General features: G+C 39.7%; 1 protein-coding gene and 1 pseudogene across 1 annotated transcript; one reads left to right on the top strand and one right to left on the bottom strand.

Annotated features, from left to right (window-relative positions):
- Positions 1 to 505: 505 nt before the first annotated feature.
- Positions 506 to 6,351, top strand: LOC121308740 (annotated as a pseudogene).
- A 6,704-nt stretch (positions 6,352 to 13,055) lies between these two features.
- LOC121309514 (sterile alpha motif domain-containing protein 14-like) lies at positions 13,056 to 23,028 on the bottom strand. Its single transcript, XM_041242486.1, has 9 exons — positions 22,965 to 23,028; positions 21,372 to 21,529; positions 20,850 to 20,957; positions 19,407 to 19,596; positions 18,179 to 18,254; positions 17,863 to 17,946; positions 16,240 to 16,438; positions 13,576 to 13,794; positions 13,056 to 13,259 (listed from the first exon to the last, which is right to left on the bottom strand). The coding sequence occupies exons 1-9, from the start codon at positions 23,026 to 23,028 to the stop codon at positions 13,056 to 13,058; spliced, it is 1,302 nt and encodes a 433-aa protein (XP_041098420.1).
- Between the last annotated feature and the right edge of the window lie 344 nt (positions 23,029 to 23,372).

Genomic DNA, 23,372 nt, shown 5'->3' with positions numbered 1-23,372 from the left:
ACAGAGTCTGTGCTGCATAGAATTTGAGTGAGGAGCTCAGGTGGGGCCCGAATACTTGTGGCAGAGCAAGTACAGTTTATTGTAGAGCAACATACATTTTCAAAGAAATGTACTTCACAATTGTATGCAATTAGCAACAGGTGTACTTAAAACTGTTACAGTAGGCACCTTAGGTGGGTGTATAGGGGAAGGTGGGGAAGAAAGAGATATACAAGGTGGAAGAAAGTGGAGACGGGGGGCGGGGGAGGGGGTATCTGTCTGTATCGTGTCTATATTAATATTTATTGTTTAAGTGCTTTGGCAATACTTAATTTTATTTTGTCATGTCAAAAAGACTTTTTGAATGTGAATTTTAATTGAGAGAGAGAGAGAGAGAGAGAGAGAGAGAGAGAGAGAATCCCCCTCCCAGTCCATTTCACAGGTGTACCTCGAAAACTCCGCCCTCTGGACAGAGTTTTCGTTTGTTGTTACAAACACAGCAAACAAGCAGATAACGTGTAGCAAAATGGGAAAGATTGTAGTTGTAACTACAATTATTGCCATCATACTAGCTGTTTTGGGAGAGCGATTAGTAAATTTAAAGTAAGGTAACTGTTCTTTTTAGTACTTGTTACATTTAAGAATACCGTAACTAGTTAATACAAGTACACACGGCACGCATGTGTGTCCTCATATGCACAGCAACAGTTTTATGTAAAAGTAACTAAAGAATTCAGTGTGGTTTTCACTTCAAAATTGTACTAATTGTCTATGCATAACTTCCATGATTAAACAACACGAAGACACAACAATCCACGCATGGTGGAAACTGCGTTCGTCACACGAGGGGTGTGCACTTTTAGGAAGTTACATTTTGTTATTAAAAAAAAAAAAAAAAATATTGTGCGCGTCAGGAGCTTTTGGAATGTGAGTTAAAACGAGCCTGTTCTTGTTTTTATGTAGCAAGGCGTGTAGCCTAGAGACAGCAGGCAACTTGTCGGTTTTATAAATTCGTGTGTCACTTTGCCTGGATACAGTTCTGAGTGAGAACCAAACAGAAGAGTGAATCGGTTTCAAACTTTGTACCTTGTACTTGCATACGTTCCTGTGATGAAAGATCTGGATGGATTTCCATAATAATAATAATAATAATAAAGAATAAGAAGAATAACGATAAAAGTGGGGGGTGGGGGGTGTAAACTAGAGACGGGGAATATAACATATTGTTTTTTTATCTCACATTTACGTCATTGTTAATGTTGCTGGGTTTTAGTATGGAGCAGAGTTGAAAACAGGCAAAGTCCGCCTATGGAGCATACATACTGCCCTTTAATGATGAATCTAAGGCTTGTAACTCTCTCAAAGAGGGGTGACATGTAATGTAGAGAACCAGACAAATTTGGAAGAAAATTAATGTAGAAAATACACCGCCTTTTAAACTTTAAGTGAATAGCTAAAGCCATACATTTTTAAATAATGAGTCGAGACAAGTTTCAACATTTAAAATATTTTGCAATTGTAAATAAAAAGTATGTTTGATTTAACACTACATACATAACAAAATAAAAATGAACCAGGGAATGCTCGTCTTAAAAAAAATCTTATTTAGATTCTTTGTTTTATAATATATTTAACGTAAGTGCTACTGGCTATAATGTTCTGCCAACCAGCTGTACAGAATTCCTGGGGAGAACCCTGTTGCCCTAGATAGTAAATGCAATTTGTGTCTAGTAAACTTTCTGAAATATTAGGCAGTTGCATGTTGTGTACTGGAAAGCAGCCTGCAACATTTGCCTGAGCTAGCTTGCAATATTTCCAGCTTCAAAATAAAATCTGTGGATTTGTTTCCTAGAATTGTCCCAGAAAAAAAGTTATTCCTACATATAGATAGTGTTTTTTTTTTTTTTTTTTTTTTTTTTCTAGATTACATTCCTCATTTAGTGCATTTCCAAAGAGTTGTAAAACCAGCCATCTGTTTCTTGGAGAAAGCTCTGAACTGCTGCCATGGCATGGCTTTTCAGCATTTGTTGAAAAGGCCAATAACTGGGCTGCCAAAATAGATTCAAGTCAGTATTAAGAGGTTTTCTTTTTGCAGAAAAAGAGTATGGACTTCCAGAGAGGTAGAGCAAAAGCATCTATCCAACTGTCACTTACTTAAAGGCATAGGTAAGCATAAACATTTAAGTACATACTGTGCTCGGTATTACTGCATTATACTGAGAGTTTCATACACTTTATTGGGATAAATAATACTGTATTGTGTTGTGGATGGTCCTTTTTTATTATTTTATTCTCTAAATGGAAAAAGTGTTCAGTCCCCTATCAATCTAAAATGTTAATCAGCTCATTAAGTTACTGAAATTTGTAATCTGCAAAAACCCTACAGTGACTGTGTGCAAGGTGCAACTTATGGCTGTTATTAAAATGTGCCAAAACGGTCACACTGTCGACAAACTTAGCAAAATATGTGATGACAGTTAATTTTGAAAATAGAGGGTGGTTGACACTTTTATTTGAACATTAAAAGTGCACAGTGAAAAGTCAATTACTAGATCATTTACCTTTACCTTAAAAACCAATTTCCTTGACCTTCAACTGGCTTTTATTTTTCAGTACCTTAGTGCAGTGCTTTTTAAATTAGTATTATTATTTTTTTTTAGAAAGTGTAATACTTCTTTTTTCTTTCCTTGTTTACAGAATATGGCTCTGAAGACATCACCATTCTCCCAAGTGGACTGGCTTTCATAAGCTCTGTAAGGTTGTTCATAAATGCACAGCCTTTGTTTATGCAACCACATAAAAAAATGCCACAGAACTGTCAAACAAATCTGTAGTATACTATAGAAAGCACATTTGCTTTTGATGATGAGAGAGAACAATAGATTGGCTTCAGTGAGTTGCAGGACAATAATTCCATCTACGGTTTATGTGACGTCATTAAACGTCATAAACTATGAGACTGTTGGGTCAAGTAACTGTCACAGAAACCCCAAATTTTAATTATTTTCCTTTAACTCACTGAAGCCCATCTATTTTTTTTTTTTTTATAATACATGGATATTAATGTATGTAATAACAAAGACAGTAAACAGGTGTTAAGGTTCAAATTGCAACTGAATTTAATGAATAATAATAACGTCAATATTAAAGAATCTTGAATATAATTTTCATTTTGATATTTCAGGAATGGTGAATTAAAATGGGTAGATAATGAACTGCAAAAAATAAAGTTTAAGGAAAAAGTGTTTCAAGGGGTATGTTTTTTTTTTTTTTTTTTTTTTTTTCTTAGTCGCTGTCAGTCGAAGATTATTCGCTCGCTTGTTTGGTGCTCCCGTTGGTTGAGGATAATTGTAAATCTTTACAGAGACAGATTTGTTAAAATTGCAAATTGTGGGTGTTGTCAAGTGATTGAAAACGAGACATTTTGTGTCTGAAAGTGGTCTTTATGGTAATGTCTGTTATGTTGTAGGGGTTAAAATATCCAGAAACTCCAAGCTTTGCTCTTGATAGTCCAGGGAAGATCTTTATTTTGGGTCTGGAGGATCAGAAACCCAGACCCACTGAGCTGAGGATAAGTCGAGGGTTTGATGTGGATTCATTTAACCCACATGGAATCAGCACGTACATCGACAAAGAAGGTAATAGATCTCTCAAGTGAGTGACGTAATCTCAGTGTTTTTCTAATAGTTTTCAATTTGATATTCTGTTGTGCTTTGTCTATTTCATTAAACTCAATCTGAAGGCAAGCAGGTACTTGTCTGTCAATGTCTTGTAGTTATACAGCTTATTATCGGGGGGGGGGGGGGGGGGTCAGGTGCTTGTATTGTGTGAGCTTATCAGAAGAACCATTCTTTAGAAATCGTTTATTAGAATTAGGACTGCACACTCTGAAAAAACGAATTATGCACATAAAGTGCCTTCTTTGTACTTCATGCTGACTTTGATATGTTTAATAAAGCATTAGTTTTAAACTGATAAGTGTATTATTGAGCAAAGCATTCTGGGTGAATCCACACAATAAGACTCGCACCAGTGAGCCAGTTAACACTAGAATGGTATGGGGAATGTGTCTGTTTTCTTTGGAAAAGCTGTTGCTGGAATAGCGGTTGGGCATGTGCATAATTTTCTATCGGGTCAGTGCTGAAGATTTCTTAAAATTAGTTGTACAAATTTTACTTTTAACTACATTTTGTTTTGAAATTTGGAAATGCTGGAGTTTTTTTTATTCTGGGCCTCATGTTCGTCTTTCCCTATCATTCTACTTGCAGATGACACAGTGTACCTGTTTGTCGTGAATCACCCCCAATTCAGCACCACAGTGGAGGTATATATATATATATATATATATATATATATATATATATATATATATATATATAATTGGCTTTATTTATTAAACTGGATAAGCTTGTAATTTTCATTTTTTTTTTTTTTTCAGTTCTAAAAAGTAAAGGGCTGTAATTTACATAATCCAGGAGACAAATGAAAGTTTTTATCCTTTCTTTATTTCAAAAAGATGTAGAATTAAGTCCTGTTTAATAAACTATGAACTTACTGTAGTGGTTGTAGCAGTAGTGCTCTTGATGTGCTTTTTGTTCAAACACTGTACATACGCTGTAATCTTGTGATTATTTGGTTAATGTGCTGTGTTCTTCATGCTCTTTTGTTTGCAGTGTGAATGATATTGTAACACTGGGACCGGAGAGCTTTTATGCCACTAATGATCATTACTTCATGCAACACCTTCTGCGATCTTTGGAGACTCTCTTTTGCATGGCATGGTGTAACGTGGTCTACTATAGCCCTACAGAAGTAAAGGAGGCTGCAAGTGGGTTCTATGGAGCAAACGGGATAAACATCTCTGCAGACAAAAAGTACGTTTACACTGTATCACCAAAGAAGGCTTCACATTCCTTTAACATATCTAGCTTTGTTTTATTTATTCATATTTTTTAAAATATAACTTAAATGTGGTTTGTACTGTTCTTGTATGCCTAAGTCAAACGCTCAGGTCAGCTGGTTTTCTGGTGTAATGACACAATTTGAATGAGTTTAAAGTCAGAAGACTGATAATGGCTGGAAAGACTTGTTTCAAATAGTTTATTCGGTTCCAGGTATGTCTACGTTTGATGTCTACGCTATTGATAGCGCTGTTCATGTCATGGAGATCAACAAAAATTATACATTGACTCCTATAAAGGTAAGATGAACAACCAAAAGAAAAAAACTTGCAAACCTGTCCTGTTTATACAGTATTTAAAATATAAAAGTAAATGTATGCATGTTTCTTTCATTGAGATATTTATGCTTTATAGGTGCAATAGGCCCCCATTTACAGGAGTAGGGTAACCAAAACCTTATTTGAGAATAAGACAGGATACAGAGTGGTAGATTATGAAATACTGTAGTAAATTAATTGAACCCTTCATTCTGCCTCACTGCTGCAATCCATGTAGTGATCAGGTTGCCTGAATATCAGTGGGCGACGTCTCCAGTGTGACCTCTAATCCTGCTGTCATGCCACTTGCCCCTTGTCACTTGCCAAGCTGTTTCCAAGCTACTGAGCCCTGGAGGCAAGTTTCCACCTTGACTTGTTGTCAACTAAGCAGTAAGGGTTGGCTTTCCTTCCAATCCCAAGGAAGTGCAATGGCCAATGCAGCCAGTATTGCTGGCAGATACAAAAAAAAAATGTGGACTATGCTGTTTCTGTTGGTCATTGTGCATCAATTTGCCATACTTTTTAGCAAGGTTGCTGGACAATATACTGTACAGAAACGTAGTAAGACCACCTTAAACCCTTCTATATTGATTAACAGGCAATACATTTGGGAACACTGATAGATAATATAGAAGTGGATTGTGAAACTGGAGATTTGTGGGGAGGATGTCACCCTAATGGTTGGAAATTCATAAATTACAATCCTGACGATATGCCTGGATCAGAGGTAAGTAGTGTAATTGTTTGTAAATAAACATGTCCCTTTAAGGGATAATGTGGGATACTGCATCAGAGGTTCAAAAAGAATGTCACAGTTTATTAATGTCTATACTGTTTTCTTTCTCTTCACTAGTCTCATTCATTAATTTGTGCAAACGTAAGCATGTTCTTATGTACTGTTAAGGTAGGTGAAACATGTACATTGCAAAATGCATCTTAAGATCAAATGCTTGATTTATCTTCCTGGTATGTTTCCTCCATTTCACTCATTGGTTATTCTGATTAAGAACATTCACTCTAAGGAACCAATAGTGACCCAAGTGTATGCCGACGATGGCAGCATCATTCAGGGATCCTCTGTTGCCACTGTCTATAAAGGAAAACTTCTTGTTGGCACAGTGTTTCACAAAGCACTTTATTGTGATCTGGACTAGTCAATCAAAATGTAGTTTCTGTATCTCATGATATGTGCCCACCAACACCCAGCGACAGCGAGTGGAAGCGAGTGGGAGAAGTACAGCCGTGGAAAAGTACAGAGCAGTTTAGAAGCAGAAAGGAGAAATTGCATCTTAAATTGCTTTAATCAGAAAACAGAGGACATTGGGGAAACACAGCAGCAGCTCAAAGTCAGACAGCCGCGTGTGTTTTTCTGAAAACAAACAAGCTGAAACTCGGAGCAGCTGATTCAAATTCAGCGCTGTTCTGAGACACGGGCGAGGGGAGGAGCCAACAGCACAGCAGAACAACGCAGTTAAACGAGGCAGTCTACCCAGCGACAGCGAGTGGAAGCGACAGCGAGTGGGAGAAGTACAGGCGTGGAAAAGTACAGAGCAGTTTAGAAGCAGAAAGGAGAAATTGCATCTTGAATTGCTTTAATCAGAAAACAGAGGACATTGGGGAAACACAGCAGCAGCTCAAAGTCAAACAGCCGCGTGTGTTTTTCTGATAACAAACAAGCTGAAACCCGGAGCAGCTGATTCAAATTCAGCGCTGTTCTGAGACACGGGCGAGGGGAGGAGCCAACAGCACAGCAGAACAACGCAGTTAAACGGGGCAGTCTTCCCAGCGACAGCGAGTGGAAGCGACAGCGAGTGGGAGAAGTACAGGCGTGGAAAAGTACAGAGCAGTTTAGAAGCAGAAAGGAGAAATTGCATCTTGAATTGCTTTAATCAGAAAACAGAGGACATTGGGGAAACACAGCAGCAGCTCAAAGTCAAACAGCCGCGTGTGTTTTTCTGATAACAAACAAGCTGAAACTCAGAGCAGCTGATTCAAATTCAGCGCCGTTCTGAGACACGGGCGAGGGGAGGAGCCAACAGCACAGCAGAACAACGCAGTTAAACGAGGCAGTCTTCCCAGCGACAGCGAGTGGAAGCGACAGCGAGTGGGAGAAGTACAGGCGTGGAAAAGTACAGAGCAGTTTAGAAGCAGAAAGGAGAAATTGCATCTTGAATTGCTTTAATCAGAAAACAGAGGACATTGGGGAAACACAGCAGCAGCTCAAAGTCAAACAGCCGCGTGTGTTTTTCTGATAACAAACAAGCTGAAACTCGGAGCAGCTGATTCAAATTCAGCGCTGTTCTGAGACACGGGCGAGGGGAGGAGCCAACAGCACAGCAGAACAACGCAGTTAAACGAGGCAGTCTTCCCAGCGACAGCGAGTGGAAGCGACAGCGAGTGGGAGAAGTACAGGCGTGGAAAAGTACAGAGCAGTTTAGAAGCAGTTTGAAAGCAGGCTGACAGCTGCAGAAGAAACTAAACTTCAAAAAAAAAACCTCAACATGGTCTTCAAGCCAGTAATCTGTGACACCTGCTTGATGTGGGAAATCCGAGAAAACCCAGCGGAGCTAAACCAAGTGTGCGTAAAGTGCCGCGCGATCCAGGATTTGCATAAACTAGTAAGTATGCTAGAAATGGAGCTGGAAGAAGTGAGACAGCAACAGGATCTTGAGGAACTGGCACACCCACAATTCATGGAAGTCTGCATCACCCCTAACAGACTGAAAGCCACCAGGGAGATAGAAGGTCAGAACAGCTGGGTTCAGGTAGGCAGAAGCAGGGAAAAAAAGAAACTTCGTCAAACACAACCACCAGAAATCAAAACAACCAACAGATTTGAGTCACTTCAGAATTTTGATGAGCAAAACCAACAACAAGAGAATGAAAGGAACAACATCCAGGACCCCATTGACAGTGGTGACCAGACAGCAAAAAGAAGGGAGGTCATGATTGTTGGGGACTCCATATTGAGAAACACAGCAAGTTCAATTCGCAGTTTGGACCCCCTTACTACAACAGTGTGCTGCCTTCCGGGAGCCTCGGTCAAGCACATCACTGAGAACGTGGACAGGCTCCTAGAATGAACAGGAGACGACCCGGTAGTAGTCGTCCACATCGGTACAAACAACATTGGAAGAGACAGACCAAAATCCCTGCAAAACAAATTCAGAGAGCTAGGAAGGAAATTAAAAGAGAAAACCAAAACTGTGGTATTTTCTGGTATACTACCGGCACCTTGCAAAGGACCATATGGACAGCTGGAAATAATTAATCAAAACGCATGGCTGAAGACGTGGTGCACACGGGAAGGCTTCACCTATCTTGATCATTGGACCACATTCTACAACAAGGACTATCTGTATAGACGGGATGGACTGCACTTAAATAACAAGGGAACCAGTCTACTTGGAGAAAAGATCCTCGAGCAGGTTCAGAAGCATTTAAACTAGAAAGGAAGGGGGGAGAAATCAACAAAAAAACAGAAGGGAGACCGCATCAAAACAAGAACAACAACTCAGGTAAGACAACCATTAAATGTATTTATCTAAATGCTAGAAGTATCAGAAACAAAATTCTAGAACTTGAAGCTACTGCACTAACAGGTAACTATGATGTGATAGGTGTTACAGAAACGTGGTTGTCTGAGAGTGTGGCAAAGCGTAAGCCTTGCACAATGGAATATGTAGTTTATTGTATGTCTTTTTGTTAATTGTTAATATTGATTTAATTGTTTAGCTGCTGCAAGGCCTGCCGTTTTCACGGCACCTTTTGAGTTATAGTTTGGGGTATTGTGTTTTATTTTGCACTTTTTGTACGGTTTTCTGTATCTGTCCTCTGTGCGTTACCATCGCTGGTAACGTCACATGACCGCCTTTATTTTACTTTCACTTTGTTTGTTGTTAATAAATCCTGCGCGCCTGTGCCGGCGTTTCAACACCACCTCTGTCTCTCTGTATGCTTGAACAGCGGCGACCCACACGCGTGACCCGAGGAAGACCCTGTCACATATGGTGTCGGAAGTGGATTCCGCTGCATCCTGCCGAAGCAAGGCTAGATGGCTACAGAGAGACAGGAGGAGCAAACCCCTGAAATTTTTTGGGGGGGACAAGGGCAGACCGCAGGTAACCCTGAGGGGCTGCTGAAGGAGAGGGATGGAGCCGCTGTCCTTAAAGGCACTGTGAAGGAGCCGAGACATCCTGCCCGAACGCCAGAGAGGCCGAGGAGGGTCCGTTCCCGAGAGCTGCAGAAGGAGGAGTTCCGGTCCTGGAAGCTGGCGAGGGAGGAGGAGAGACTGCCTGCCCGGACGCCAGCGGGAGGAACTGCCTGCCGAGCGTCAGCGAAGGAGGACCTGTCGTTTGTGGGGGATCGTCACAGAAGGAGGCGGGTCAATCCTCTGGAGAGGAGCCCCGTGAAGGGACACTGGGTTTAGGGGATAATAATTCTGGGTGTATTGTTGTTAATTATTGGTATATGGATAGTGGTTGTATGTGTGTGCATGTTTATTGTTTATAGCAATGCTGACGTTGGAGCCTGGTGTCTGGTATGATGGTATGGAGGTTGCACCTGGCTCTAATGTTCCCTCCCACCCACCCTTGTGTTTTTTTTTTTGTTTTGTCGAATGGACCCCTATGGGTTCCATTCTGAGCGGGAGGATATGTGGCAAAGCGTAAGCCTTGCACAATGGAATATGTAGTTTATTGTATGTCTTTTTGTTAATTGTTAATATTGATTTAATTGTTTAGCTGCTGCAAGGCCTGCCGTTTTCACGGCACCTTTTTGAGTTATAGTTTGGGGTATTGTGTTTTATTTTGCACTTTTTGTACGGTTTTCTGTATCTGTCCTCTGTGCGTTACCATCGCTGGTAACGTCACATGACCGCCTTTATTTTACTTTCACTTTGTTTTTGTTGTTAATAAATCCTGCGCGCCTGTGCCGGCGTTTCAACACCACCTCTGTCTCTCTGTATGCTTGAACAGCGGCTACCCACGCGTGTGACCCGAGGAAGACCCTGTCACAGAGAGTGATGGGGACGAATATAATATTTGTGGGTATACACTGTATAGGAAAGACAGGCAGGACAGAAGAGGAGGAGGGGTAGCGCTATACATAAGAAACAGTCTTGAAGCCCAGGTGTTAAACCTGGACAAAGAAAATAAAGCCGAATCAATATGGGTCAGAATAACGGACAAAAATTCAAAGGGCATAATAATAGGAGCATGCTATAGACCGCCAGATTCAGACGGTGAGCAAAATAATCTGTTATACAATGACATTAGAAATGCGTGTAGCAAAGGAGAAGCCATACTAATGGGGGATTTCAACTTCCCCCAAATAAAATGGGAAAACCCGGTGGGTAGCGCGAAGGATGAAATAGAAATGGTGGAAATGACAAATGACTGCTTCCTAACACAATTTGTCAAGGCACCGACTAGAGGGGAGGCATGCCTTGATTTAGTCTTTTCAAATAACGAAGATAGAATAACTAAAACAGAGGTCAGAGAACCACTGGCAAACTCAGACCACAACATGGTCTCATTTGAAGTGTTTTTTAAAACCCCAAAAGTAATGACTAAAGCTTTACTAAAGGTTTACAATTTTAGAAAAGCAAACTATGAAGGTATGAAACAGAGACTTACAGAAGTAGATTGGAGTAAAATAGAGAAAACACCCACAGAAAAAGGATGGTTGTTCTTCAAAAATGTAGTACTAGAGGCGCAAAACAATTATATCCCTAAAGTAGACAAATCTAAATGTAAAACTAAATTGCCAAAATGGTTTAATAGATCAATTAAAAAAAAATATTCAGCGAAAAAAGGCACTTTACAGAGCATTAAAAAAGGACCAAAAAGAAAGTACGCAGAAAGAGTACACAGAACTGCAAACGCAAGTCAAAAAGGAAGTTAGAAAGGCCAAGAGAGAAATAGAAATAAACATTGCTAAGGGAGCTAAAACCAATTCCAAAATGTTTTTCCAATATTACAACAGCAAGCGAACATTCAAAGAGGAGATTAAATGTTTAAGAGATACAAATGGCAAAATCGTAGATGAAGAAAAAAAATAGCAAATATATTAAATGATTACTTTTCACAAGTTTTTACAAAGGAAGATACTGACAACATGCCCCACATGTCATCCAGTTCCTATCCAGTTTTAAATAACTTTAGCATAACTGAGGCAGAAGTGTTAAAGGGACTAGGAGCTCTTAAAATAAACAAATCCCCTGGGCCGGATGAGATCCTCCCAGTAGTACTCAAAGAAATGAAAGAAGTCATTTACAAACCGCTAACCAAGATCATGCAGCAGTCTCTTGACACAGGGGTGGTACCGACAGACTGGAAAATTGCAAACGTAATACCGATCCACAAAAAGGGAAACAAAACTGAACCAGGTAACTACAGACCAGTAAGCCTGACTTCTATTATATGCAAACTTATGGAAACTATAATAAGATCCAAAATGGAAAATTACCTATATGGTAACAGGGTCCTGGGAGACAGTCAACATGGTTTTAGGAAAGGGAGATCGTGTCTAACTAACTTGCTTGATTTTTTTGAGGATGCAACATCGATAATGGATAATTGCAAAGCATATGACATGGTTTATTTAGATTTCCAGAAAGCTTTTGACAAAGTCCCACACAAAAGATTAATTCTCAAACTGAACGCAGTTGGGATTCAAGGAAACACATGTACATGGATTAGGGAGTGGTTAACATGTAGAAAACAGAAAGTACTGATTAGAGGAAAAACCTCAGAATGGAGTGTGGTAACCAGCGGTGTACCACAGGGATCAGTATTAGGTCCTCTGCTATTCCTAATCTACATTAATGATTTAGATTCTGGTATAGTAAGCAAACTTGTTAAATTTGCAGACGACACAAAAGTAGGAGGAGTGGCAAACACTGTTGCAGCAGCAAAGGTCATTCAAAATGATCTAGACAAGATTCATAACTGGGCAGACACATGGCAAATGACATTTAATAGAGAAAAGTGTAAGGTACTGCACGCAGGAAATAAAAATGTACATTATAAATATGATATGGGAGATACTGAAATTGGAGAAGGAATCTATGAAAAAGACCTAGGAGTTTTTGTTGACTCAGAAATGTCTTCATCTAGACAATGTGGGGAAGCTATAAAAATGGCTAACAAGATGCTCGGATACATTGTGAAAAGTGTTGAATTTAAATCAAGGGAAGTAATGTTAAAACTGTACAATGCACTAGTAAGACCTCATCTTGAATATTGTGTGCAGTTCTGGTCACCTCGCTATAAAAAAGATATTGCTGCTCTAGAAAGAGTGCAAAGAAGAGCAACCAGAATTATTCCGGGCTTAAAAGGCATGTCATATGCAGACAGGCTAAAAGAATTGAATCTGTTCAGTCTTGAACAAAGAGGACTACGTGGCGACCTAATTCAAGCATTCAGAATTCTAAAAGGTATTGACAGTGTCGACCCAAGGGACTTTTTCAGCCTGAAAAAAGAAACAAGGACCAGGGGTCACAAATGGAGTTTAGACAAAGGGGCATTCAGAACGGAAAATAGGAGGCACTTTTTTACACAGAGAATTGTGAGAGTCTGGAATCAACTCCCCAGTAATGTTGTTGAAGCTGACACCCTGGGATCCTTCAAGAAGCTGCTTGATGAGATTTTGAGATCAATAAGCTACTAACAACCAAACGAGCAAGATGGGCCGAATGGCTTCCTCTCATTTGTAAACTTTCTTATGTTCTTAAGCAATCCACAGCATTGCAGTTTTGTACTGGTAATTATTAGGTTAGCAAAAAATGACTGACTGTTTTTCGGTTGGTAATAATAATAATAAAAAATAACCTAAACACAAATACCCATATACAGCTTTAATATGATAACATTAATACCTTCAGTTTGCTCCCATCTAGCTGAAGAAGCTGCTTCCCATCAATGTTTTTGGCAGTGAACTCCGGTATGTATTGTTCCAAGTTCAGCCCCATCAACCAATGTGAAACCTGTTGGCAGCTCCATTCGAGAACGGTTCGATTCTGCCACTGGTTGTATTTCGGTGACTGGCCCTCATCAAGAATCTGTACACATACAGTGCAAAATATCCCTTAACACAGTGGTGGACAACCTAAGCTAATCAGAGGGCCGCAGGTCCTGCCCTCAAACAACTCCATGAGCCACAAGACCACCTTTACCACAATTAAAAACCAAAATGATAAAGAGCTATATATTACACTATATAAACACTAAGAATGTAGAATTAAGGATTGAACACATCAGTACAAAAGAAAAAAACATTTAAAGTCATAAATATAATACTTAACGCGACTTCTGAGTGATCATATTTTCCACCAGTTTTTTGAAGTTAGGAGTAAGGGAGGTGCAGGCACATCACACCTCAGCAGTGAGGTTTCTATCTGTCAGCCTATTCCGTTTGTTGTTTTTGACGTTTTCCATCACAGAGAATGTCTGTTCGCATGTATAGGTTGAACCAAAAACTGACAACAGCTTTGCAGTGCAAAGGTGGAGAACACGGCCTGGAAAGGTTTGCCATAGTTGGGGAATGCCCTCTTTCTTCAGCTGGTTGATGACGTCTTCATCCAGTGCACGCATCCACTGTTGGCAAAGTCAAATTCGAACAGGGTTGTAAGCAGCTCCACCAATCCAGTAAGCATGCTTGCGTGAACGAATGCATCATACTCTGTCTCGCTGGCATCAAAGCAGTTGTTCATTGCTTCTTTCAGATGGGGGAAATGCGTGAAATCATGAGACTGCAACTGAGTTTGCGTTAACTGTAACTGTAGCATACATTTCCTGACCCTGGCAATTAGGGTAGGTAAGAGGTGATATGTCACCTGCACAGCTAAGTTTAGCGTGTTGAGATGACCCGTGATATCAGTGAGAAATGTCAAATCCAGTGCCCACTGTTCATTGTCAGGTTCAGCCTGTTCATGGGACCACTGACTAAGTACCTTAGCCAATGTACGGTACTTCAGCGTGTAAGATGAGGTTCCCATATTCAGTATCAAGTTGACTCAAGTTCAATAAACTGCCGGTGGTGCAGTGGTTGCACACATATAAAATTAACAATATGCACCACTTTGTTCATCACAGCCTTCAGACTATCTCATTATCTAGCTTTGCATAGAGTGCCTCCAGGTGGATTATGCAATCTACACATCGAATCCACATGGAAAGCTCAGCAACATTGCTGTTGTCATTCGACTCGTCCAGATCTACAAATGCCTCAATTGAATGAAGTATGCGAAACAGTTGACTGGCCAATTTGTCTGAAATGACATTAACTCTGCTGAGTTGAGGACTTCTTATATGCCTGAGTTTCCTCCTCTCAGTTTTTGAAATCTTAGAATAAAATCAGTCCTTCATAGAAATGCAATTGACAGCAATCTTCAAGTCATGCCACAAATTTTCGATTGGATTTAGGTTGGAGCTCTGACTGGGCCACTCAAGGACATTTACCTTTTTGTTCCTTAGCCACTCCAGTGTAGCTTTGGCTGTGTGCTTTGGATCGTTGTCATGCTGAAAGGTGAACTTACATCCCAGCTTCAGCTTTCTTGCAGAAGGCAGCTGGTTTTCCTTAAGGACTTCCCTGTACTTTGCTCCATTCATTTTCCCTTCTATACTGACAACTGCCCCAGTCCCTGCCGATGAGAAACATCCCCATGACATGATGCTGCCACCACCATGCTTCACAGTAGGGATGGTGTTCTTTGGGTGATGGCCTGTGTTGGGTTTGCGACAAACATAACGCTTTGCACTTAGGCCAAAAAGTTCCATTTTTGTTTTGTCAGACCAAAAAATGTTTTGCCACATGGCTACAGAATCTCCTGAGTGTTTTTTTGCATACTTCAAATGGGATTCAAGATGGGCTTTCTTGAGTAATGGCTTCCTTCTTGCCACCCTACCATACAGGCCAGATTTATGGAGTACTTGGGATATTGTTGTTCCATGCACACTTTGACCAGTCTTGGCCATAAAAGCCTGTAGATCTTGCAAAGTTGCCACTGGCCTCTTGGTAGCTTCTCTGATCAGTCTCCTTGCTCGGTCATCCAGTTTAGAGGGACGGCCTGATCTATGCACAGTCTTGGTGGTGCCATACACCTTCAACTTCTTAATAATCGTTGTGACCATGCTCCAAGGGTTATTCAAGGCCTTTGATATGTTTATACCCATCCCCTGATCTATGCCTTTCAACAACTTTGTCCTGGAGTTCTTTTGAAAGCGCCTTGGTGCTCAATGGTGAGTCTTTGCTTTGAAATGCACTACCCAGCAGAGGGAACCTACAGGAACTGCTGAATTTATCCTGAAATCATGTGAATCACTACAATGTAACACAGGTGGAGGCCACTTAACTTGGTGTGTAATTCTGAAGATGATTGGTTACACCTGAGCTAATTTAGGATTGCTATTACAAGGGGGGTGGAGACTTAGCCAACCAAGCTATTTCAGTTTTTATTTTTAATTAATTTTCTACAAATCTGTAAAATATTTTTGGAAGTTGTGGGGTAGAATTTATAGATTTTAATGCATTTTAATTCTAGGCTATAAAATTTGAAAAGGGGTGTAGACTTTCTATAGGCACTGTGTGTATATATATATATATATATATATATATATATATATATATATATATATATATATATATATATATATATATATATATAAATGTGGCAGGTTTGTGAGCCCTGTGCTCAGGAAATGTGTGTTGGTTGCAGGTAGAGGGTTAAAATCTCCCTGCCAAACCTAAATTGTTTATTATTTTATTGTTTAATTATCACCGGCACCTGGCTATTATTGTAAAGTAGAGCCAGGTGCAACATATTAATGGAAAGAATTGCAGCTCGGTTTACATATGGTGGCAGCAGTAACGAGTACCCCAAATGACCCAGAAGACAAAGTGCACTTTGCTGAGCTAATCAGCTCACTATAGAAAAGTGCACGGCAGGGATGCGGGAAGTGACTTGCAGGTAGTCAGATTTTAGAGACTGCCTGTCATGAAAAACTAATTAGTGTCTACAATGTGTTTATATATTTCCATACCTTGGCTTTGTGTTTTTCTGGGCTGTTTTCAGAGGAAGGCTCTGTCGAGCTGATGGGAGAGGGAAAGTTGCTTGATGATGTGGAATAATTGGCCCCTTCTCCAAACCAGGGGATCAGTACACAAGGGCGCAGGGGGGAGGAGATCGCTCCCTCTAAGGAGGTTGTACTCACAGAGTGTTCCTGGGTCTCTTTAGAAGCCCTAGAGATATGTTTCAAAGTTCGATTTGAAAAATCAAAAAAGGATGTAGCGTTGTATACATTTCTAAAACTAAGATATGGCTTCTAAGGCTGGTATTTGGACACTATTAGAAGTCAACATAACATAATTGTATTTTTAGTGCACTTTTAAAGCTGCTAAAAGCATAACACCATCATACAAATTTACTCTTAGAACAGGACAGAATTTTCCATTAATACTTAAAAAACATTTCCTAGCATGCTTTGAGCTTCATGTGAAAAATAACGGTCTACACAGGGAACTAAAACTTCCATTGCATGGTAACACCAGGTGACAGCATTATTCAAACCATGATCTAAATTAAATCTTTTAATAATCAAAGCTGATTTTTTGTCTTCCTAATGACTTCAACTTCATGTGTCATATCCACTGCTTTGTTCAGAGCTGTAAAATACCCTGAGGTTCAGTGCAATTACTTCTGTCTGATCTCACCCTTTTGATTAGAGGGAGAGAGGCAGCTGCCAGCAGAGCCCTTCCAAGCAAGTGAATGAGGCAGACCTACAGCTATGGCCAAAGGTTTTGCATCATCTTGAATTTTAGGAGTGAGACATCATTTTGATCTTTTACTGAACATCATGTAGTGAAAGAAACTACAACATGCTATCGCAAAAGTCTACCGGAAGCCATAACAGTAGTACGGTATTTCATGTTAGATTTTGAAACGTCACATTGTTCAATTGTTTGTCAGTTTTCGTTAAGTATATGGAAAACTGCAAAGTAGTATTTAATTAAATATGTTAATGTAACCTTATTCACCAGGTTTCATTTGACTTTATGAAGCAATTAGTTAATTCTATAGGGTGATGCAAACCTTTTGGCTGCAGCTGTAGAATCCTGCAGCAGAGCAACTCAAGTGAACCCTTGACTAATTTTTCCAAGTAAGTGACATACTGAGTTCTTTCTTCATCATGATGTTTCTAACACCCCAATCGCCACCACTTCTAGTAGCACAAACCTGCACAAGTAGCTCTATGAATTGTGAAATGAAATAAACAATCCAGGACTGCATAAAGTAGTGTGACAAAATGATAAACCAGGCAGAAATAAAAATATATGAAATAAGAAATAATATATGATTTTTAAAACCAATAATGCATGTATCAAAACAAAATGGCAAAATAGTGCAAATTAAGTTAGAAAGAACGTGGCTTCTAATTAGTTAGAAATGGCAGTGGCTTTTAATATCTTAAATGAGATACAGCTTGCTGGTAAATGCTGGCCACTGAGTGAAGGCAGGAAATGACTAAATATGCTTTATGGATTCAAATTCCTAGTTTACTAATTACAGAAATGTTAACAAAGCAGATGTTTTGGTATACTTTCAGCCCGGTTCCTATTTGTACTGACATATTCACAGTTCTGGTGTGATGCTGTTTTCTACATACCTGCTTTCAGATGATAAGCTTTTAGCTTCTTTATCATTCTGTCTTTCCTTCTTCCCGTTGCCAGCGCTCCATCGCTGGGGAGCCCTGTGATTACAAAGCAAACATTCAAACCAAACTTAACTTCACGTGTAGGATGTGATACAGCTCTTAATTCCTTTTATTGACATTATCAGTATATTACAAAACCTTTTTTTTTATTTGTCTTAATACTCTGCATGAGGTCAATTGCATGACTTTCCATGAGTAATTCTCTAGTTCTACATTTGATTAAGAGTGTGATTAAGGAAATAGCTCAGGTATGTATTGAATATGTTACCCAAGGCCAATAAGCTTTCTTTTAGCCTTTTCTTCCTGTCCAAGGGAAGGGCTGGAAAGCACTGGAGACTGAAGATCTGCAAAGTCAGATATGTTCAACACACAGTCAGATTACTAACGTGCACAACAACTAGGTCACAGCCTGAGTAGATGAACTAAGAAAAAAAAGAAAACTGCTGGAAACTTACAAATAATTTTCTGTAAAACATTTTTAAAAATGTATTTTAATATAGTAAGGCTGGTATAATCTTAGTGTAATCTTAAATGCTGCATGTAGAGTTTGTGCACTTATAATGGGAGATCTGTGCTGACTGTCTGGCGCAGGTGTGGTTCTGCAGGAAGAGGGCAGCAGCCCTGTAAGATCCGCCTGTCAGTGGTGGTCATGGAGATGACACAGAGAGCTGGAACGAGGGTGCCTGGTCTCTCCTTCTCTCTGAATGGTTGAGAGGCATGCCTTGGGGGATTGTTGGGCCTATAAAATAGCACTCTGTTGTTCCCTCAGGTCTGCCCTTATAGGACAACAAACGAGCGAGCGGAAGCTCTATTTCTGCGAACGTCCGGAGAATGGAAAGAAAATAAAAGAAATATAGGGTTAGCGGAGAAACCATGGGCAGGCCCCAAAAGTATAAACCGTAGTCTGAGGGAACGGTAGAGTGTAGGACGAAGACCCAGACCGTGTGGTCAGCGACGGTCGGGGAAACGTTGCAGAGTACAGCACCATTATTTTATAGTTTTCTTAACAGAGTTTTGTTTCCCTTTTTCTTTGTGCCTTATGTTTTCATTATTATTTTGAGCACTTTACAGGAATATGTGCACTGGACTGTACACCGGTATTGGTAACCCTGTGTTCCTGTTTACTGTTGGCAGTATTCAGGCTATGGACAACAGTGCCCTCTGCAGGCAAAAATAAATCAGTGCGCCTGAGCAGTGTAGCAAATAAAGTTTTGTCTCCTGTGTGACAGTGAATTGCCCATCACCATTCCACAGTACTATAAAAAGGCATGTAAATGAATTTCAGAAGTAATTTGTGTGTTTACTGGTTTTCTGGATTTCATTGTCATCATGACATATTAAAAGCAAATTCAGTTTACCAACCTTAAAACAAAAAACATAAGCCAGCTGAAACTCAATAGAAACTTGAACTGGTATCATGTATTGTATTAAAACACTTTACTGAAAAGGGAGGGGCATACTGCATATGCAGGTGCCCTTTTAGAACATTTTAATACTTTCCCTTTCTTTATTCTGCTGTGGGTGATGGTGCTCCTGCCCTTCCTCCTGGTTTTCTGGTATATATTCAGATGAGAGGGTTGCAGGGGACAGTGAGGCACCTGAGTCTGATGCAGGTGAACAGGTTCTCAGAGTCGCAGGGAGAGGGGACCCGGCACTACGCAAAAGGCTGCCAGAACCAGCCGAAGCCTGAGGAAGTAAGGTAACAAGAAAATATCAATCATGCTCTCAAAGGTCTATTTTCTTTTGGATAACAGGTTTTAAAAAAACAAAACAAAACAAAAAAAAAACACAGTAAATGGTTAATGATGCCAGAAAATCGTGTTGGTAAGTGAATGCTTGCTGACATCGTACAATCTTCATTTTAATGAAACTGCCTGTAGCTTTTCTAGAACACTGTGATTGCCAAGCAGGCAAGATGTACAGTGGAGGCAGGCAGGAGAGGGGACTTGTTTAAAAATACAGTAATTATCTCTGAAGTTGAGCATGAAGGACGCAGCTTGAAACTAGTGTAACAAGTGTCTGTTTTAAGTGCCATTTAGGGTTAATGGTGAATTCCTCGTTATAGATAAACTGGAATGTTTAAATGCCTTAATTCTGCAGTCTTTCTAGTGTATATAGCTTGCAAAAATAAACTCTACTTTAAATATTAAATACGATAAGTCCAACTTGTAACTATAGAGTTTAGTAGCTCAGTGAACTGAAAACTAGGTTGTAACAAAAAAAGGTGGCATTGTTAGTCAGAGATTGTAGCTTTCACATCTCAATGGGGGAGTTTCCACGTGTGTTCTAATTTTACTCGAGACATTGTGCTCGAGCCAAATGAAAAATGACCCTATACATTTCGGGTTCCCATTGGCTCAGTTTATTTTACCCTCTTTTCACCTGACATCATGCAAATGAAGGGGAAAGGAGGCAGTCGATATGCAAATTAGCCATGCATAGAGTTCTCATGCTGTTTTCGCAGACAGCTTGTGAAAATGTGGTTTCCATGCAGAGAATCTCACCTGGAAATCCATGGCTGTCAGATGACATCTTGTTTGACTGAAACTTTAATGCTCAATGTTAAGCTCATGTAATAAAGCTGTGATTTGTAAATGCCTCGTGCCTGGTTGTTTAATAATGTGTTTTACTACTCTTGCTCAAATTGTTTTTCATTGGTGGGGTGGCATGTCGTTAGTCGTGACTAATATTTCAACTAATTTATCACACAACTTATTAATTAAAGAAAAAAGAAAATAATTAACCCAGAGGTATATAATGAAACTGTCCAACCGAGCTATTGCAGATCACCAGACACCAGACACCTTCCACGTATGCTCCCAAGGCTGTCTGTATTGAGAGCAGTGGTTGTTTTCACGTGAAGTGTGGGTTTCCATGTGAAAATAGGTGTGAATTTACCTTGTTTTTTACATCATGCTCACAAGTAAATTGAGATTTACCCTATCCCTCTCTTTTTTCCGTTTTTTCCTCTCGAGCTGTTCTCTCCACATGTGCACGCGCATCGCCACTTCACTTGCAACCACACATGGAAACTCCCCCATAGAAGACTGAAAAATGCCCAGCATTAAAAACATCCTGAGATGGCAGTACACTCTGAACTCACTCTGAACATTTTTTTGGCAAAAAAATCATTTTTATTGAAGTCTGTCTGGAAGCTGACAAATTTCAAGAGATGTGTTTTTTTTTTTGTTTTTTTTTGCCAATTACTTTTACTACCACTTTCTAAAGCTTGAGGCTGTAGGCAGGGCATGTTCAGTCTAAAAATAAGCTTGTGACATTTCATTAAAGTAGGGGTGCCAGAAAAACTAAATTACATTTGTAATGCTGTCTTCAAACTCCAGGGTACAGGACAGAAACTGGCAGAATGATATCTGCAGCTGTTTTATTTCAAATATTTCAATATCGTATGATTTGAAAAAGCTGCATATTTAATACCCAGTCTCAGGTTCTCTGTCTCTTACCCTCCTCTCCAGGCTGTCCTTCCCATCAGTGGAGCTGACACTGTCCTGCAGCCTGGCTCGTGAGGGCCTGTGTCTTTTACTCTTCACTGAAAGCTGCACTCGTGCCTTCAACGCATTACTGTCTAGCCTTTTTTTTTCAGGGACGGCTTCATTAAAATCTTTAAAAGGTGAAAGGAATTTATGAAGATACATTTCAAAAACAAAAACACTATAGTATTGTAAGTTATAAAATGGCAACAACAGGGGGAGCAACAGTGGGTTCAATGGAAAATCAGTCCGTTACCGTGGTAAACTCACGGTAACTCGATGTATGTCAGCGTATGCCACGTTTATCGTGCCGTGCAGCTTGAAGTCTAACATCAATAGTTTCTTTTGGATCTTTTAGGAATTTAATTGTATATGTAGAATTGTTCCCTAACAAGATGCTTTCTGCTTAAGATTACTCTCTCTGTGTAGAAGTATTCACTAACGTAGTGCATTTTTAAAATTAGTTTGATCCTTTATAAAGAAACTACAAAAGCAAAAGTCTATAATATAAAAAGTGGTGTGAAAATGTTTATGTAAAATAAAACAAGGCAAAAAAAACCCCCAAAAAACAAGACCTTTTTGGTATATGTTATCTATCTGAAATCTAAAGTTTTTTTGGGGGGTCAGCAATTGATACAGCATGATAACAACTCTAAATGTTACCTTGCTTTATACCATTTTATACGAAGTTTAATACTACTGAAATATTTTTATTAACCTGGACAGTTCAGCTTGTTGTCTAATCATGCAAGCCATTTTTTAAATGTCTTTTATCTTGACAACGAGGCTAGTAATGCATGGTAGGCAAGTGGTTCCCAACCTGTGGTCTGTGAGAAAACTCCAGCTGGTCCTCAAACAACTCCCAAAATTTGGTTATGCATTTCTAAGCACCACAACAAGCAGTTCGTTATCGTGTAAACATGACCACACTGCAGTGTCATTCTGGGCCTGTGACTGAATAAACATGATAAATGCACTTCGTTGTGGGCCACCATAATTTGCAGTACAGTTTGCAGTACAGCTGTTGGATAGGGGAGGAATTAAATTTCACTGCCTGCTTGTTCGTTTTTTCGTGTCCCTGAGATGGTGCGATAAAGAGTTTGCAGTGTGCAGGTGTAGAGTTGATGCAGTGCTCAGGAATAACAGACACAAGACAGCTCATAGTGAAAAACAGCTCTTTTATTAGGCTAGTTGCTTGAAAGCAAAATAGTAAATAACTGGCCCTACAAAACGATTTGTATGGCACAGTTAAAACCACAGGGTTCAGTCCTGTAATAATAATACCACACACTATACACACACACAATATCCAACAGTGAGTGCTCTTAGTGCAAGTGGTGAATTATACAGCAATTAGTGAAACAGTAGTGCAATGTAGTCTGGGGTTGGTGCTGGCTGATAGCGACAACTCACAGATTTTAGTCTATGAATTACAGATGTGACAGTTAATAGACAGACAGGGATTACACAAAACACTCACAGTTATTTTTCACTCACACGTCCTTTACAGGTTTTTTCACAACCCTAACAATGGAACAGATTGCTTCACCATATCCCCTGATATACCCTCAGTCACGCCCTCTTCAGCATCAAGTGCAATCGCTTTTACTCCAATCCATGACTGACACATCGCATACTGCATTAAGGCGATGACGTCTGGTATCGTGAATCCGCTCCCTTTCTGGATGGCCGACTTCTGACTGACCCAGGAATTAATTGCCAACCCATCCAGTCTGTGGCACACTGTTCCTGTTATACAGTGCCCTCACAGATCTGGAAGGAGACTTATGACTTGGATTCACTCACTCTGTCACAAACGGGCATTTAGTATTTACAAGAACTTGTTTACAGACACAATAACTTGTTTACAGCTAAGAAAAAACACTGTAAATCTGATGCATTTGACATCATTACATTTGAATATTTATTCTGTCTCATGTGTTTTAATATATATACAGTATATTTTTACAACAT

Source organism: Polyodon spathula, chromosome 3 (assembly GCF_017654505.1).
Source record: "Polyodon spathula isolate WHYD16114869_AA chromosome 3, ASM1765450v1, whole genome shotgun sequence".
Lineage (NCBI taxonomy): Eukaryota > Metazoa > Chordata > Actinopteri > Acipenseriformes > Polyodontidae > Polyodon > Polyodon spathula.
The sequence above is the reverse complement of the archived record's forward strand: the minus strand, read 5'-3'. Positions and strand labels throughout refer to the sequence as shown.

Bases quoted from the DNA above. Each gene is read 5' to 3' on its own strand.
- LOC121309514 (XM_041242486.1), bottom strand. From the start codon at position 23,028: ATGTGTCAGTCATGGATTGGAGTAAAAGCGATTGCACTTGATGCTGAA. The intron at 18,255-19,406 runs GTATTAAAATGT...CTGACTTTGCAG, and splicing joins GCAGAATAAAGAAAGGGAAA to ATCTTCAGTCTCCAGTGCTT. The intron at 16,439-17,862 runs GTATGTAGAAAA...ACATATCTCTAG, and splicing joins AGCTTATCATCTGAAAGCAG to GGCTTCTAAAGAGACCCAGG.